Below are 18821 nucleotides of genomic sequence, written 5' to 3' on the forward strand. Positions count from 1 at the left end.
TCACACACACACAACCCAATTTTTTTTTTTCAACTCTCAGCCACGAGAAGGGACGACGGCTCGGCGACGTCTTCGTGCAATCGGCTTGCTCGTCGGGCGTGTCGTACTCGTAGTCGTACGGGATGAATATAAATTCTTTCGATCGGTCCAAAATTTCTCTCTAGAAGGAAAACGGAATTCGCCGGTACCGCGAACAACAGTTCTGAAGCAGTGGTCCCACGACCGCCGTCCACTGCCACCCGCGAGTCCCACGAAATGCGAAACGACGCCATGTTGAGAATCATACAGTGAACGCACCGGTTGACTGTGCAACCGGTGCAACCTTTTTTTTTTTTTTTTTTGTCAATCAACGTATTTGCAGCTTTTTGGAAGCCACAAAAAAATGGGTTTCATACTTTTTCTATTTTTAGTATTGACAATCTGCCTTCAATGACCCACGACTTTGATTGAATTTGGTGGTCGCGTCGAAACCTTAGAAAACGGCCCGCGACCACGGAAAAGGGAGTGAGCGCGACTCAAACCGGCCAGTTCTCGATCGGCGGTTTTCGGGCGGAAAGAAACCGAATTTCGAGCCGCACATTCTGTTCTGGGTAGTTGGGCTCTCATATGTCACGTACAACTAAAAACCTCGGCGAGCATGAACACTCTGTCAGTGTCCCTTTAACCTATCGCGTAACGATTTGGTAGATCGTTGGCCAAAGATGGTGCATTTTTTCTATAAAATTCGCAAAAAGCGAACTTACCCGAGGAAAAAGTAAAACAAGAAAAAGGCTTAAAGGCTCGTTCACACTCTTGGGACCTCTTAAAGGGGTACTGCAACAAAATTTCGGCGCTTATTTTATGGTCTATATGTGTTCAAAGGAGCAGTATCACGTCGGACGCACCAATATCTTGTTTAAAAAAGACACAGAAATGAATTTTAAAACGAATTAAACGATTAGCAAAGAGCACCTGGTGGATGTCGCTATCGCCTCGTTTGTAATGCCCGTCTAGGAGCCTCCGGCTACGGCGAGGGGGAAGGAGAAACTCCCCTCTTTCTGAGAATGGACCTTTTTCCAGTAAGGAGTGCCTCATGACGGTTTCGCCGCCTACTACAAATGGAGGGCAACCGGACTCGCCTTCTCCCATAGGAACAGAGTGCCCCCAAGAATGGCGAAAGGGCGGTCAAGGTCAAAGGAAAAGGGTGTGCGCGTGCGCAGACGCTTACTGGAAAAAGGGCCGCGACCGCCGCGGTCGTTTCGAAGACGTTTTCGCAATCGCGGCGCTAACACCTGTCCGACGCGCGAGGGTACAGTGACCTAGAGAGGGGGAGCTTCTAGCAAAGATTGCCGGAATGCCCGTAGCGCGGCAAAACGAACCTGCTGGGAAGGGGTAAGCAGGCGGCCATTACGAATTCTTCTGAGGCGAGATAGGCGAGATCAGGGGAGATGCCCCGCGAGAAAGGAAGTCACGTGTGTGCGCCGAGGGCTGGCCCGGCTGGCTTCCGGTTGAATCCGCCGAAATCGTCGGAGCGACTTTCCTCGGATCCAGATCGAGATCTGGAGCGGGAGCTAATCCAAAACGACCTGTGGAACACGTCCGTCTCGGTCCCGATCGCCCAGGGTATAAATAGGCTCGCTCCAGAAAAGTCAATCCCGGCGCGCTCCAAGACGATCATTGGAATTCGCCATAAGGAATCACAAGTGTGTGAACGGGCCTTTAATAACCGGTATTGTCTCAGTCGGTCGGAGCCGAGCGCAAGTCTGTGCACGAGCCTCAACATGTAACGTCACCCCCCTCTTTTACGAGCGCTGAAAACTGAATGTTATTTTCAGCATATCACCCTCATTTTCCGTTTTCTCAACGGCTTGTTTGAATTCAGAGATACTAAATAGCACGCCGGAGAGAGTCGGGTCTGAGTATTTCGAAAATGTGTATAATTTAAATACCCCCCTCCCAAAAAGAAAAAAAATGGAATTCAGTTTTGGAGTTAACCTAACTAACTACATTTTTGGGAATACCCGGCATTTACTCTTCCCGACATGCTAATTATTATGGGTAAACACAAAACAGTTAGAAATGACTGCAAATGAAGGCGATGCTCAAACCAACATTCAAATTTCCTCGCGCTCTTCAGTGGGGCGACGTCACATGCTGTAGGAATTGCAGGTCCAACGGCAAGCAGTATGTCGCCATTTTTTTTTTGTTTTACTGGAATAAACTTTTTAGGATTTACTTTGACTTAAAAATTAGTGCTGAAGAAGCTCGTTTATTTGCGCACGCACACTGGGTAAGGTTCTGTAGCGTGCTAACTTACCACCGCTTCACGCTGTGGTGCTCAAACACTCCCGGTGACCAATCCTCCAATTAACACCACCAAGCTTGTAACTTGTCGGGAGTAGGCTGAACGCCATATTGGAGGGTGCTGTTTAGAGCGCATGCTCAGATCGAGCTTAAATTAATAGGCTGCTATAACCGGTAATCTTGATAATGTGGAGTGCACGCTGCAGAAGAACATGTGCAAGCTCACCATCAGCACGCGCTCGAGCATTCGCGCACACAGGCATGGCCGCCAGTGGATCCTCCCTACACTAGGGGTGGCTAAACTGCTTGCGACTTCCATGGGACGTCGTCATTGGATTTTCCGAGTAAATATCGCACATCCGCTAGGGACACGCAACAATGCAAAATGCATTAAAAAATACAAAAAAAATGAAAGTTTTGTTTTCTTGTACGATCATCAGGCCAGACTTGGGACCTGAGGTAGCGAAGAAAAATATGAAAACGGTTTTCAAAACCTAGATTGGCGCAGACGACGCACCACGTGTAAAGTTTTGAAGAACAGTAGCCGGAATGTAGAGCACTCAGCCAGCTTAAAGGTTAGCCTTCAATCCCACGCGACGAATACATGTTTGTTAACAACGGAAAGAAAAGTTTCGACGGTGTAAGATAACTGCCTATCTCTGTTCATGGAAAAACCCATCCCCTCTTTACTTGAAGGCCGGTTCACAGCGCAGAATCGGCGCTGGAATTATTATTTACCACGTGCTTTTCAGTGGTGAGCGGCGGTATAACACCAATGCATAAGATAACTCGGCACAGCATCAGCGCCGCATCGGTGACTATCCAGTGCCGAATGGGCGTTGCTCCACATGTGTGAACAGGCCTTTTGACCGAGTGCTGGAGAGGAGGCGAGGAGAGGCTCGCCTTCTCTTCACCGTGGACAACCTGGAAGGAGTAGGGCTTTGTCAGTGGCGATTGTCCCGCTTCCCTAACCTGCGGCAGTTCGGCATATCATGAAGCGCAATTGTAACGCCACAGGTGCTACAAAGTGGGTCCCAACACGCGACCGACGAAGTTTGACACCATGAGAAACAGAAACAAACTAAAATAAGGTCACAAGTTTATTCAGTACTAAGGCCAAGAACACAACACAAGCAGACGCCTCGCAGGGCCGCCAAATGTCCTCAAGTCTGGAACCGCGGCTAAGAAGTAGGGGATCCGCCTCCGGAGCTTGAGTCAACGGTTTCTTCAAACGGCACTTTGGGTTCTGTGTTTGGAGTCTCACTGCGTGGCACTGGTTCCTGCCGAAGAACGAACCGCAGACAGAGACAGGTAAGCCAAGGAGCAAAATAAAAGGCCACATTCCATCGGACGCACCAGCCGATCGAACAACCCAGATGACAAAAGTAGCTGGGTTAAATTTGCAGCGTCAACCGAGGTAAACGCAAGGCGGAGAGGGGACACGAACTTCGTGACAGCGTCTGCGCCGAGGATGCCCTTACCAGGACCGTATACGGCACTGTCTGCCTAGAAGGTGGCAGCCCTGAGACTTTATTGAGAGGCGACGAGGACACGAAGGAGGGCGGAAGGGATGTCAATCCCGACGCTCCTCACGACGGTATTTGAGAAGAAACAGCACGATAAGAAAGCAAGGAGTACCACAGAGCGCTAAAGCACGCCCATCGGGTAATGCATCGTACGCACCACATTTTCTGCCGAAGAATCCGGCGCAGGGGCAGTGATGAAGTGTCGAACCCTGAGGAAGTACCGGATTTGGTCGTTGCGCTGACGAACGGCGGCGCCCCAAGCAGTCACCTCGGCCTTGGCGCAAGCAGCTGCCTTGAAGACAACCGTGTCCAGGAGCGTGAGGAGGGTGGTAAAGTCTGGCGCGTCAGAAGGGGCGCGTTCGGGCATGGCGATGGCGGAAGCAGCCATGTGCTGGAAAAGGACTCGTAAATAAGAACGGGCGGAAACGTAGAAAAGGAAGAGAGCGCGTGGAACTATACCTTGTCCAGGGCGGCATCTAAGACCTCAAGCGCCTTCAGAGTGTAGCTGAAAGTCTGACGAGTGCACGTAGAAAGAGTCTGCACGGGATGAGTGGCGACGTGAAGGGCACCCACGGCAACGGTCTTGACGTCTTGTGCCTGCGTGAAAGGGAGAGTCTAAGGGTAATACGGACATACATCCTAAAAGTCCGTTGGTTGTAGACTCAATTTCCAGTGTATTCCCGTTACTTTAGTGACAGGGTAAACATTCAGTAGATGCCCACCTACAATGCCAGCTTTGTTGCCTTTAACTAAACCCCGATGCACGCGGCGTCACAGCCCGTCAAAAGGTAACTGCGTGCCGGAGGCTGAGCGTCTACTGGGTTCTTAGTCAGTCATTGACTGTAGCACCGTACGCACCTTGGAGACTCCGTACTCCTTGACACTGGCGAGCGTGGAACGGCCGAAGGCCACTGTGTCGATCAAGATCTCCCGTGGCTGCTTGTGGGTCACGTCGGTGTAGACGGCTTCGAGATTGTCCAGCCCTCGGCAGGCAAGACGGTCGACGTACCTTAGCTGGGGACTGAACTTGTCCAGTACAGGCATACTTTTTTCCACGGCGTACTGGACTCCGATCTCGGCCAGTTGCAAGGGGACGGCGACGAAGGCGTAGCTCTGCTTTGCGCGATCGTAAGCCTGAGTCGCCACGCCGCGGAGGGTGGTCACAGCCGGTAGAGCGTTCAGGCGGGCCGCGAAGTTGACGCGAGTCGCCTGTGCGACTTCGGCCGGGGCCTTTCGCCTGGAGGAGGAAGCTTGAACTTCAGCACTCATCTTCTGAAAAGCAAACAAGCAATTGACAGTAAGGCTACAAAAATCTGAGCCGAGAGAATAAAAGAAAAGCTTGCACGACCCGCTAATGGTCGAGGTTACATCATACGGTATTATCAGAAGCTGTTGCGCTTTATACATCAGAGGCCAAACTTACCGATATTTGTCTCCGGTATACCCGTTGAGAACGGAAAACCGACTGACCTAGACTACCAGGAATCGACGCTCTTTATATAGATTTTAATTTGAAGGGATCTGACATCACCTACGGCTTCCGTTTGTCGATCAGGCGTTGTTCGTCGTAAAATAATACTGCAGCATCATGAAGGTGTGATTTTGAACGCGCCGCGCGCTTTCGGCTATCGCGTTCGCTGGAAGAAAGAAGATGCACGATAAGAGATTAACTTGCTGTTGTCAAAAGCATACGGCAGTTGTCTGAACGCGCAAGATACGGGATATGAGCGAGTGCAGCGCCGTCATTCCAGGACTGCTCATTTCAGTTCTGCGCCGCCATTTGACGCTACTTGCTCTTGAAAGAAGAGGTAATATGTGTTTGTTTATTTTGGGGTAAAGGGAAAGGGGGAAGCATACTTCCTTTCCTGGCGCCATTAGGACTTCGAGCTTTCTCCACTTGGGGCCCTAAACTGGTCAAACACAAAGTTGGAGCAGAATGTTCGCGGAGCGCGCTGATTGGACGTCGGCGAAAAAAGCGCGAAGTCATCGTCGTGATGGGTCAATCGGTGCGTTCCGCCAACTTCGCGGCGCAAACTTTGTGTTTGACGGGTTTAGGGGCCCTGATGTCTTCTTTGTGTGAAGATCGTTAAAGCACTGGATGGATCTTATAAACAAGTACTGCCAAGGTGATGCATGCTGGGACGCACTTGAGCTGAAAACGGCGGGGCGTCGCCATCGTTCTAGTTTGGCGCGGCGGCGCGCAATACGAGGGCAGCCTGCAAAAAGCGCGCGTGGCTCCTGGCTGGTGTCCGTGGTGAAGACAACCTTTAGCTTTGCAGGGAGGATGCACACCAGGGAATGGGTTATCGTGCAGGCGAAGCGAGTAGCTTTTGGCAGCCGCTCGCGTTAATCTTCCGGACTGTTGCTGATATACGAGGCATCCGAGATTATCGCCCTGTACAGATGAATTATGGAAGGAATCGTCGGGCAGCTAATTGGTTGTAGACGAATTGAAACGCAAGTGAAAAACTGGAAGAAGTTTACAAATCTTTGTAATGCGAAACTATAGAGCAGCTCTTGAAGAGGAGGAGTGAAGGCTACAGAAAGGAGGGTATGGCCCCCCCCTCCTCCTCTGTACCACCCCCATCTCCTCTCCCCTCCTCCTCCTCCTGCCGCTGAATTTGTTCATGGGTGACGTGACACGGAGTTATGACGTAATTTTGATGTTAACAGGGACCCCGGAACCGGGGAAGGGGGGGGGGGGGGGGGGGGAGGGGCAGCGGGGGCTTGAGCATTTGCTGTCATTTTCAAGGGGGTGCTCGGCAATATGCTGAGCCCTGTGCATTTGGCTCAAGGCCTCCCTCTCCCCCAGGGCCGAATTAAGGTACAGGCTAACATTTACACTAAAGGTCCTTTGGCGTAAAGGTCCTTTTAGGTGCCCGTCTGACAGGGGTATAAGGGGGCTGCAATGCTGTTCCCCGTAAATTTGAAAAAAAAGAAAAAGAAATGCCAGTCGGTTTTTGTTTAGAACAGCTCGGACCTAAAGGTGGGACTGGGCCTTGGCTTTCTGACGTCGTGCCAATCCCCACACCCCCACCTTTTTTTTTTTTTTTCGACGGGGAAGCGGTTTTGCTAGGCGAGCTGGTGTTTGTGAGCTCGTTGTAAAAAACTGCCAGAGCAACAAAATGTAAGTGTTGCCTCCCACCCTCCGGGCACTGACACATCGAAATCGTAATTTATTTTATTATCCGAAACGAATGAAAATGATGCCGGGACATTACCCTCAAAATTCGAAACTTGGGAATTCAGTATTTGTGAATTAAAAAAAACAATTTCCAAATGCCGAATTTGAAATTCCCGCGCTATCTGCGCCAGTGCAGTGAGTCAAATTTTGCGGTCTCCTGCTACTCGACTCCCTTTCGGACCTCCGCACCACGCTGTGAAGCAAAGCGCCGTTGCTACCGCGACCCGAAGAGAGGAGGAGGTGAGCAGGCGGGATAGAAGGGAGCCGGCGCGCAGAAAAACCGGTTTCTTTCCCGACTCGGCGATAAGCCTCTGCTCGAGCGCCGCCAAGTTTTCCGAGGGAGAACACAAATCCAGGAAGCGACATCACACCGAATTCTGATATTTGGTATTTCAAAAAGAAAAGCCGTAATGCGTTCGTCATTGCATTAAAAAAACATGTTTTACGATTGCCGTTATTAAATGTTATAGAAATGTCGCCTACAAAGCTTCTAAATTCCCTGATTTTTGACGTCACCGATCAGAAGAAGCAAGGAGGTGAGCGCGGGAAATATAAACGCCAAAAATGAAAAGGCGCGCGCGCGCGCGGGGAAATTTTTTTTCGCGATGCGGTTTTTTTTGCGTGTCTATGACTACAACTTGCATCGTTTTAGACAATAAAAAAGAATACGACCTTTGGGGTGTCAGTGCCCCTTTAAGGGGTGTCCAAACAGGACACTACAAAACGCACGACTCCGACAAATCGTGAAAATTGAAGCGGGCGCGAAGCGGGCGCGTCCGCTTCAATTTTCACGATTTGTCGGAGTCGTGCGTTTTGTAGTGTCCTGTTTGGACACCCCTTTATCGGAGGGACCAAAGCTGTCGACGTTGGCGGTCCCTTTGAGGTCTCTTCTAATTGAAACCAGAGCCGTATATGGGGAAGCCTCCCAAGTGAGCCAATCAGCACGCGGCGTAGAGCGAGAGGCATGAGCGCATGCGCGTGAACTCCCGGCTGCTCCCAGTCCCACCTGAGTGGGGAGGGCCGCCATCTTCGATCATTCTCCCGGTATATAAATCTCGATTATTGCCTTTTATATCGCTGGCTCTGGCAAGAAAATGACATTCTGTTATTCCTCGGTGGGTTAAGAAGCTAATAAATGAATATTTTTCGGCGTATGGCCACAAACTTTTATTCAGGCGAAAAAGAAGTCGGCCCGTAGCAGACGACGCGTAGCCTCAGCAGTGCTCTTCTCCGACCAGTCTCCGACAGCGTTGCTCAAATATGGCGGTCGTCTCCTCTCCGCTCCCTTCTTTCTCTCTCGCTCCTTCGGCGCTCTCCTCCCTTTCATTTACTTTTCTCCTCTCCGGCGCCTTCGTCGCCACACCCACTGTCTGATTGAAACCAGACGGAAGGACGGCCACGGAGCTCTCTACTGTACTGGGGCAGTGGGCACCCTCGACGTGTTGTATGGACTGTGATGTGTTGAAAGGCAATCAAGTGTTGCCGAAGGTTACACGAGCAACATACATGCTACACATTATTTTTTGTATATTTTTGGTCTTTTAACGTACTTCCATATGGAAAGTTTCCTCCGAAACGGCAAGTTTAAAACAAGCAAAAAGAAATATCGGTAAACCTCCCGAAGCATTCTTTACTAACCACTAACAGGCGTTTCAAGGAGCCGGCTCTTGAGATGTCCCCGTAAAGTTTTCGAGGCAGTGACTGCAAGCAATTGCTCTGGAGCCCATGTCTGATCTGCCAGTGCTAGACACCTTTTCTGCAATCGAGTGATACGATCGCTCCATTTTTTTTTTTTGCGAGCATCTGAGGTATGATTTTGTATTCTTAGCCTAGAGCAGGGGTGGCCAAGCTGCGGCTCTTTGCGTGTTAAAGGAGCTGTGCAACGATATTCAATTGGAATGTTTTTCTCTCTACACGAGCTTACTGGCACACCTGGGACTCAAGGATACTCACACGCAACGCCATGAACCAAGAAACTCCTTTGTTGCGGTGTAGTTTCAAGAACAAAAGCGATCATTTTCATTCATTCTCTCCTTTGCAAAATTTGATGACGTAACTCGGGGATCGCAGTACACCCAAGTGACGATATTTGAATGCGGTTCATAGATTGGACCCGAGCATTGCGTGGGCACTCGACTTGGGCTCGTGACAATTGCTAGCTCGAGAAGCATTCGGGTTGTGACCCGTGTCCAATCGCTGCAACGACGACAACAGCCGAACCATAACAATGTCTGGAACTCAGCGCGTGTCCTGCGCTTTGCCAACCCCAGCGCGTGGCTATGAACAACACTGGCGGCATATAATCGGCTCCAGATCACGTGGTCGCTTGTTCTGGCTGCGAGTTGAGGGGGTGAACGCTGCTCGTTTTTCTTTAATTTTTTTCTGGGACTTCTATTGCGTGGGGTGAAAAACGAACGCGTGTTTCATAGGTCATTAACGTTAGGGATCCGTTTTAAGCGGTATTTGTGCACAGTACAAAAATTGTTGCACAGCTCCTTTTTAAAGTGCAACTCGTGGCCCCCCCTCCCCCCCCCCCCCCCCTTTCCTCTCCCGCCTCCTTCCCGGTCACATGAGCACTTACCCAAGAAGAGAAAAGGAACAAGTTTTAAATTGAGACCGGTTGCGGTTTGGTCCTGTGCTACTGCTACCATACGTACGTATAGTTGGACTGCTTTTGACTTGTGTAGATCTAAAGTAGTTCCAGTTTCATTTATTGGTCTAAAAAAAGTTTTGACCACCCTCCCCCCTTTTTTTTCTGCTTTTACTCTTTCAGGCGGCCATGTAAGTTTAGCGGTTTTGTTTGCGGCTCTTAGGCCGGGTCAGTCTGGCCACCTATGGCTTAGAGTAATACGTCTAAATGGCTGCGAAGTTCTAAACTACTGAACCTAGAAAAAAAAAAAAAAGACCACTTCTAAAACTAATGGAAACATTTTACCCTAAAACAGAGCATGTAGGAGAGGAGTTTGAAAATACCTCCTTGATCTTCATAAGAGATGCCCGTGAACGTGCCCAAAAAGATAGAGTTTGCTATATTACAATCACATTTAGCCATAATTATTTCTTGTATTATTTGTATGCAGAAGTCTGTTAGTTCGGGACACGAGAGTTCAGTTATTAGAAGGGGGTGGACGAGGCGGTTTGAGCCCTAAATACTTTAACCACCAAGATTACTTCGTTGTATGTTTTGCTTTATTGTTTAAGTCCCCATATATAAGATATGAGTAAAGAAATGAATCGAAAAAAAAAAGTCAGTAATTAAAGGGGTCATGAGACAATATCGGGTTGGAATGTTGACGACTTTGAAGCGGCGTACTCGTCCTATAGTTTGTCCGGGGTCGCTGGGTGTTGAGGTCACGTAACGTCAATTTCCCCGCTAAATTTAGTGATAAACTTTCCCAGTTGAATTTAGCGGGGGAAATTTCCCGCTGAATTTAGCGGGGAAACGTCCCATAATGCAACGCGCGCGGTTACGAGGATGGCGACGGAGCCGGAAACGGGCGGAGCTGCGCTGTGAAACCCGAACCGTGAACCGAAAACCGGAAAAACCCGTTATTTTCGCGCAAACCGGAGTTGACCCGGAACGAAATAAATTTTCTCACTCCGGAGCGGAACCGATATGTTTTCCATGCGGTTTTCGGTTCATACGCGAAGGCAGGTTGCGTGAAAAGTGCGCGGTGAAAAACACAGTAACCCTAAAAGTGAACCAAAAAATGAAAGAAAAAAAAATATTTTTGCACAAACCGGAGTTGAGTTGGACCAAAACAAATATTTGGTCGTACCGCCGAGCTCACCCTGCGTCATTGGGGGGGATTCAGTTAAACCCCTCCCTCCCCTCCCCCCCCCCCCCCCCCCTTCCCGATAAAATCCTGGCTACGCCACTGACTGGAGGGCTCGCACATACACCGCCCTCTAGGCACTTGTTAGGTGGTCGACTATTGGAGGCGGAGTACACCCGAGTGATGACACAGGAGACAAAATCAATTCTGCACTTAGTGTCACCATATTCACGGACGGTTGGACGAACGTACGAGGCGGCGGCATCCTGAACATCGTTTTGGTCACCGCCAAAGTCCATCTTCTACAATTCGGTAGAGACGAGAGATCACAGGCACAGCATGTATCACACGAGAGACTTCGAAGGTTATAAAAAGTTTTGGAACAGAAACGGGTTTTTGCCCTGGTTACAGACAACGCAAACAGCATGAAGGCCGCATGAACGATCGTATGTCAACACTTCCCTTGCATCTCTACTTTGGGATTCTGTGTTCATGGAATAAGCTTGCTATTTTACAACTTGTTAAAGATGGTGACATTGCAGGAATTTCAAAAGTCCAAGTCTGTAATCAGGTACGTAAAAAACTATCACGTGGTTGCGGCCCACTTTGCGAGGAGGCAAGAAGAGTGCTATGCTAGAAATGAAACAACTCTCACCAGCTGAAACTCGCTGGGCGGGCAACTTGATGTCACTGGATTGTCTTTTAAAGAACAAAAAAGCTTAAAAAGAAACACGTTTTCAAACGAAATAAGAATAACGGTGTTAGACAAAGATTACTTTTGACAAGATGTGCAGAGCGAAAAGAAAATAGCAGCAGAAATCCTACGTGAGCGACGCAACTTTATTTGTTGCCTTACGCATCTGGTTTACCTTTCGATACAGATAACCTATAGTTCACAAACTTGCGCATTTTATCACCAGCGCTAGCGCCACATTCTCAATAATCTTCAGCTTTCTGTGATGTGCACGTAGTTAGTTCATTTATGCGAGCATGAAAACTGGGCTTTATTTTCTATCACGAACCCGGCATTTAGTAGGCTGCAATTAGTATTCCTCCACCTGCTTTCTCAACAAAACCTAATGAAAAGATGCATTGTAATTGCAATTTTTAGTTTCGACACAGCAATTACTTTCCATTCCGACGTTTGTTGCAAGAATTAGCTTAACAGGTTTCTCAATACATTAATAAACTGAATTCGTTTTTAGAGCGCAGCTCTTAGGCGCCCGTTTCCGGCTTGAGCGGCGTCGCCGTCGGCGTAACCAAGGTCACTACAAGGTCACGTGACCCCTCAGTACCTTCCCTCCTCCTCCTCAAGAGCTGCGCTCCAATTCGGCGTTACAGGAAGCTGTAAACGGCTTTCACTTTTAGAGCGCAGCTCTTAGGTGCTCGTTCCCGGCTTGAGCGGCGTCGGCGTCGCCGTCGGCGTAACCGCGCGTTGCATTATGGGTAAATTTCCCCGCTAAATCTAGCGGAAACATTTCCCCGCTAAATCTAGCGGGAAAATATCCCCGCTAAATCTAGCGGAAATATTTCCCCGCTAAATCTAGCGGAACAATTTCCCCGCTAAATCTAGCGGAAAAATTTCTCTGAGGGGTCACGTGACCCCCCGAGGTCACGTGACCCCCGTGGATACGTGACACCCCCAACGTCACGTGACCTTGGGGAGGGGGTCATGTGACCCCACCAAGGTCACGTGCCGCCCCCCCCCCCCCCCGCGAGGTCACGTGACCCCCCCCCCCCCCCCCCCCCCGAGAACACGTGAACCTCAGTACCCTTCCCTCCTCCTCCTTAAGAGCTGCGCTCTAATTCGGTATTACAGGGAGTTGTAAACGGCTTGTTCGTTTACAACTCTTTTTTTTTCTGTTTTCTTAAATAAAAAAACCCAGAAAAAGATTACAAGTTTTTTTTTCCCTAATTTTTTTGTGTTTTTTTCTTAACCTCGAGCTTCAGCATGCTTACCTCCCGCGCGTTTCATGCTTCGGATACGAGTGACAAAAACGGACGTTGCGCGGTGGTTACCATAGCAACTGCCACCAGCCTTGTGACGAGGACCTATACCGTGCCGTCACGTCACAACGTCTGTGGTGGTTGCTATGGAAACAGCCGCGCGGCGCCCGTTTTTGTTGCTCATAAGTTAGGGGCTTTATCAAAAGCTTCATTGAATACCAGCTGAACGTAGAGGAAAAGGAAGTTTTTCTATCTAAGATTCGACAGATGAAGAGGAAGATACCTCTACGGATAGCGTTGAGGAAAAGGAAATTTTTCATTAGATAGATAGATAGATAGATAGGTTGATACTCAACTACTTGTTGAGGACACAACCATCGAAGTGTCATGGATACCCGCCCACGCGGACATACAGGGCCATGAACAAGCTCACTCTAAGGCTCGCGCGCAGCTAGATATCCCCTGCGAGCCGAAGGGTGTGCAAAGTCACTTACAAGATCAGAGGTACTTGCTCGCGCCGGAGCTCGGTGAAGATGGCGATGAACCAGACTACGATCCCGAGGAGGCGAAGCAACTAGCCAAAAAAACCTCAGGGAGTCAATGCCGCCCTGAGGGCGGCATTGACTCCCTCTGTAGATCAGCTCCTGAGAGGGATGGGCACGGGAAACACGGTGCTGCTCCAGAGGATCGTAACAAACACAACATGCACACCGGCGCGCATGGCACGTTGGTCTACGCGACCCACAGCATCCCACTGCAATTTCTGCAACGACCCTGTCAGTCCTGTCGACCAGTACCACCTCCTTTGGGCTTGCCCAGAGTTGTAAGAGATCAGAGGGAAGCACGTACGACCAGATGTCACCAGCCTAGAGGAATGGACTCATCCTGAGGGTCCTCCCGACAAACGTCGAGTTGTCATGACCTCTGTTTTGAATTTTATTCACAAGGCGGGGCTCACCACCTATCTATCTATGAGTCCCCAAAACCGCCTTCCCCGGCCTTGATCCAAGCTCGTAAGCTACCGGTCCGATCCCCTCCCTTCCTTCCCTAAGGCCAATAAACGCTTTCTGAATTTAACTGAAAATTGATAGTCCAGCAGTGTGGTTCTTTGTTTCTCCTCTCATTCGCTTTCCCTATACGTTCAGCTGGTATTCAAGGAAGCATGTCAAACCAACCGGTTCAGCTCCAGGCCGTCACAATTTATCAAAATGTTTTCCTGGCTTGCACATGACGTCATCCAAAGAGCGCTCATATGGCCATCAGAGAAGAGGGGAGGAAGGAGCTCCCCGCTTACCAGTATCCTCTTCTGTGTCTCTCAGATTTGACCAGACGTCAATACCCTACTGAAAAAAAATATATGAATCTATATAAGAACTGATATGTAATATAAAAAAAGAACTGATAATATCTAAAACTGATATGCGACATATGACACTGATATGAAATATCCAAAAACTGATATGCTATATCAGTTCTGATAATGCGAACATGTCCAATAAACATATCAGAAATAAATTCATATAGTAATTTTTTCAATATACGACGTGCCGTGCGGGGAAGCAAACACGTGACTTGGAACCGCAGTGGAGCGGCTTGTTTTATTGGCTTTCAACTAATTATGCAATCAGCGTTAAATTTTTACTAAGAGACTCATCCCATGAGCCGCTCAAAATGCTCTCAGAGGTATGACATTGCTGAAAACAAATCAGCCTGCTGGAAATATTATGTATTGCTCAGGTGGTCACCGAAAAAAACCATAACTTCAAAACGACCAGCACAAAAGGCGGAAACGCAGAACTCAGAAGTAGTTATCAGGTGTCCTGTTGCACTCATGTTTCTTGTGGCGTGTATGTGTATGGCGCTAAATGTATATGTTCAGCTGATGCTAGTGGTATGCGTAATGTGTATAATAGGTGCCTGAAATGTAATGATGGCGTGAGCAAATAAAAGTATTTTTGTAGCATATGGATCGGGTGGTACCTAGCGTCACTAGCCTAGCTCAAACTTTTATGTGACATGTGAAACTGATATGTGAAATGTGTCCAATAAACATATCAGAAATAAATTCATATAATTCTTTTTTCAGTAGGGTATTCCCCTCCCAGAAGATGATAGAAGATTAACTTGTTACTCATAATTGATACTAAAGCCGCTTCCCTGTCTCTCCCTTTCATGGTGGCCAAAAGTACGCGATGTGACGTCAGTGCAAACGCTATCTAGCTGGAGGCGGGACAGCTGATAGACGTCCCTGCGTTCCCCTACTGGCAGTGATATATAGTCAGTCGATCAGTTCCCGCAAGGATTCTCCCAGCAGGTTACACGCGCGACGAGGCCTAAGTGCACCGCGTCGCCGGCAACAGGGCACTTCTCAGCAGAGTCCGATCTTTGTCCTCGTCTTCCTTGGAGCGTCGGTCCTCAATGAGCTGTCCAGCGTCCGGCACGAACTTGTCCATCACGGCCTCGGCGACGCACAACAGGAAGCGGCGGTCGTTGTCGCTCCGTATCGTGTGCACCCAGTACGTGAGCAGGCTATCCTCAAGTCTGGACAGCGTCTTCTCTTTGAGCACCTGCTTGAGAAGGAACTCGACCAGCGGGTACTTGAGGTGTTCCAGACCGACTTCACCCAGGGACTTGAGGATGCGAGTGATGCGCATCGAGTTGTGCAAGCTCCTGTCAAAGAAACGGAAAAATTAGCTTTAAGAACTCTCGGATCTTGCCCTATGGTTGGCATTGGTATACACTCTCGCTGCACCAATGATCGACGTAGGATGATATAGAACGCAAGGCGGGGTTTACTATGTTGTTCTTCGCGATTCGATATACAGTGTTCTTATCGGCTAATCATTCAATCTCATTGGTTGCGAAGCGAAAAATGGCGACGCCAGTGATTACTACCGGTGATCGATACATCGGCGTGCCCTGCGACGTAGCAACCGTCAGGGAAGAGCAGGCCTAACAAAACTGACGTCGATGGTGACTGCTCTGTCCTGCCTTCCGATATTCACTGGACTTTCTGCAAAAATTCGAAAAAACCGCATATGAAGCGCGCAACGAATTATGGGAACATTCTATATGTTCCTCGCGATATTTACCACGCGAAATTCAGTCTTGGACAAGATACTTGACAAATATATTTAAGGTGAGTTACAAAATACTAGCTTCAAAATGTATTTTAGATTTACTCAAGTTACTTTCACTGCAGAGTATCTTGAGTGGAGTACAAATACTTAAAAACGTAATTCAATTACTTTCGAAGATACTTCCACATTGCTTTAATTTGCATCGACTTCAGTAACACTCGAATCTGCAACAGAAGGAAACAACAAAATTGTAGTACTCTTCTCACAATAATAGACAACACCTTTCTGCTACATTGTCAAGGCTCCGTCCAGCATCCGTAGTATTCCAACTTTGTCAAAGCTCATGACGCCGCAGGGTGTGTTATCTGTCTCGAAACCGTTCTCGGCGATAAAAGAGCCCGCGCCTTACCAACGTGTACGCGCCCGCCGTTAACAAATGTTTGAACAATTTCTTTTCAGATCTCTTCTCGGCGTCAACTATTTAGTGCGTCACTAAGGTTAGCGTAGTTTCCACAGTACTCCAACTTTGTCAAAGCTAGCTGCGCGAGCGCGTTTGAGTGAGACGCAAGATAAAGCCAAGTAATTTCAAAGCAACGCAGGGCTGCAACCCTGTAGCCGTTACGCTGGCCTTGGCATCGTAGCACGCAATAGATGACGCCGAGTATAGTGCATGCTACAATATTATATTTTTCAGACAAATGAGCCAAACATCTGATGGATTTATAATTTGCACCTCCTTTATCCCCCGTTTTACTAAGCGCCGTAGTCGCTATATATGAAGTTTACATTAAAAAAAAAATTATATATTGTGGGATTTCCGCTTTGGGGGATACCACTTAGAAACACAGAAGGTTCCTTGGGTCCGGATAAAGACGTTTTTATTGACTGAAATGCCAACACGCTTCGCTCTTTGACATGAAAAGTCTTGGTGCTGACCCAATTGGCAGTATCACCCGGTTGGTTTCCCGCGCTGCCGCATTAGACAGATTCAAGGAAAGTCGGAGGCCCACAAAGAAAAACCGAGCCGCGTAGAGCCAGGGCCTCCTCCGACGAGAGCCCCTGCCCCCTGGCCCCCCCAAAAAATTGGCTTGCTCTTTATGTTTATACAGCCTTGATGGAGATGCGCCTCAACGGGTAATCGGTCTCTTAGCTGCAGATGAGAAATTTAGCCAGTGCGGTACAACCGCTAACCTGGGATTTTTAACGTCCATCACGCAGTAGTGATCACACGAACGCGTGCCGGTACGAAACTCATCCAGATCGAAACGGGCGGGGGCGGCGAGGATCGAACCCAGGAGGTTCCCAGCGCAAGCTTTCGCTCGACGCTCCGAGCTGAGACGCGTTGGCCCACTCGGCCACTTCCTCCCTTCCCCTGGCCCCCCTTCGGGGCCAGCTTATGTAGCCTCGAAGAATGGACGGGCCCGGGGAGGCCGCTAGCATTATAACTCTCAAGGGTGCGCCGGTGGCACATTCACCCAAAGTGGGCAAGGGAGCGCCGGCCCCTTCGGGGAATTCGGCCTCGGTTTCTTGTATCCGGTAGATCGACGCCATTGGTAACGACGACTCCCACGGCCTGCTCAAAGCTAGGCCTGGATAGGGATATAGGGAACCCCATGGTTCCCACAATATGCAAAAGAATGACAATAACAAGGAGTGTACACTTAGTCTGTAGGCATGGCACTTGCCGCGCCTTCTTCGAATAGGGTATCTCAAACGCTGCGTTTATGAATGACTAAACTTTAAAAAGTAAGGGCTCATGGCCCTTACTTTTTACATGGTGCCAAATATTTTGGTATCAGATTAACTACTAACCTTTCTTGGAAAACCCGCATTGAAACCATTTCTGCAGAAGCATCGAAGACTCTTGAATTCATCAGACGAAACTTACGAGAGGCCCCTCCACACGTTCGAAAAATTACTTAGGAAACGTGCATTAGACCTAAACTATAGTATGCAGCATCGATTTGGAACCCCAATCAATCACACCTTGTCCATACCTTAGAAACAGTGCAAAACCGGGCGACTTGTTTCATCTTATCATCATATGATTGTTTCACCAGTGTTTCTACGTTAAAAAATAAACTCGGTCTAACCCCTTTGCACTACCGAAGGAAACTCTCCCGACTCTGCCTCCTTCGCAAAATTTATTATCACTGCTCAAACCTCAAGGGCTCACTGCTTCCCCCCCTCCCCCCTCCCCCCTCCCCCTCCCCCCCCTCCCCCCCCCGAAAGAATATCATCTCGCCTCAATAACTCTTGTGCTATCAAACGAATTTTCGGTAAGACCAATGAATGAATCCTTCCTTCTTCTCCCCATTTCCGAATGGAACCAGTTGGCATAATTTATATGTTACCTACTGTTACCTACCTACTTTCTTAGTTACTTACTTAGTTACCTACCTACTTACTTACTCTACTGCGTTCCTAAGTGCTCTTCAAACGCATCTTATGTGAGTACTATTTTGCTGTTTTCTATTTTGTATAACGTTTACCACACTTTTTTGTATTATTCTCTATTCGTGCGTTTTTCTCTTGTTTTATGGTTTTAAACTGCCCCCTTTTATGTAATGCCCTAACTGTGCCTTTAAGGTGAAATAAATGAAATAAAATGAAAAGATACCAAAGGCAATGCTGTCTTTCTCACGCTTGTCGACTTCTTTTTTTCTTTTTTCCATACTAAGCTTTAACATGCCAGTTCAGAAAGTTTTACAACTTTGGGCGGACTCATGCATTTCGAGAGGGCGTCCTGCTCGTAGCTTATTCCCTGCCTTGTTGCACTCTTCAGCCTTATTAAAGGGTAGGAATATCACTGTTCTTGCCTTAACAAAAAAGAAAAAATATATATATATATATATATATATATATATATATATATCTTGCGTCTTTTTGGTGTTTTTTTCCTACTTCCTTCTCTTCGTGTTTTTGTTGGCATTTTGAGTCTTTGGTCCTGGCTTGTTTCCAGTTCAGTGTTCGGTCGTTTCCGCTTCAAATTTGCAATTGGTTTAATTTTGCGCGGGGGGTGTGC

General features: G+C 48.3%; 2 protein-coding genes across 4 annotated transcripts in view; both read right to left on the reverse strand.

Annotated features, from left to right (window-relative positions):
- Positions 1-3365: 3365 nt before the first annotated feature.
- LOC120849234 (perilipin-2-like) lies at positions 3366-5171 on the reverse strand. The gene is made up of 4 exons (XM_042289288.1): positions 4668-5171; positions 4269-4406; positions 3967-4200; positions 3366-3563 (listed from the first exon to the last, which is right to left on the reverse strand). The coding sequence occupies exons 1-4, from the start codon at positions 5076-5078 to the stop codon at positions 3465-3467; spliced, it is 882 nt and encodes a 293-aa protein (XP_042145222.1). The 5' UTR covers positions 5079-5171; the 3' UTR covers positions 3366-3464.
- Positions 5172-14284: 9113 nt separating this feature from the next.
- LOC8034339 (opioid growth factor receptor-like protein 1) overlaps positions 14285-18821 on the reverse strand; it is a 38419-nt gene continuing 33882 nt past the window's right edge. For all 3 annotated transcript variants that reach the window (XM_040503551.2, XM_040503552.2, XM_029981354.4), the window contains one exon: positions 14285-15386. In XM_040503551.2, coding sequence (XP_040359485.2) covers positions 15050-15386 — 337 coding nt within the window. In that variant the 3' untranslated portion in view covers positions 14285-15049. The remainder of the gene's footprint in view (positions 15387-18821) is intronic.

Source organism: Ixodes scapularis, unplaced genomic scaffold, assembly GCF_016920785.2.
Source record: "Ixodes scapularis isolate PalLabHiFi unplaced genomic scaffold, ASM1692078v2 PGA_scaffold12__126_contigs__length_90152505, whole genome shotgun sequence".
NCBI lineage: Eukaryota > Metazoa > Arthropoda > Arachnida > Ixodida > Ixodidae > Ixodes > Ixodes scapularis.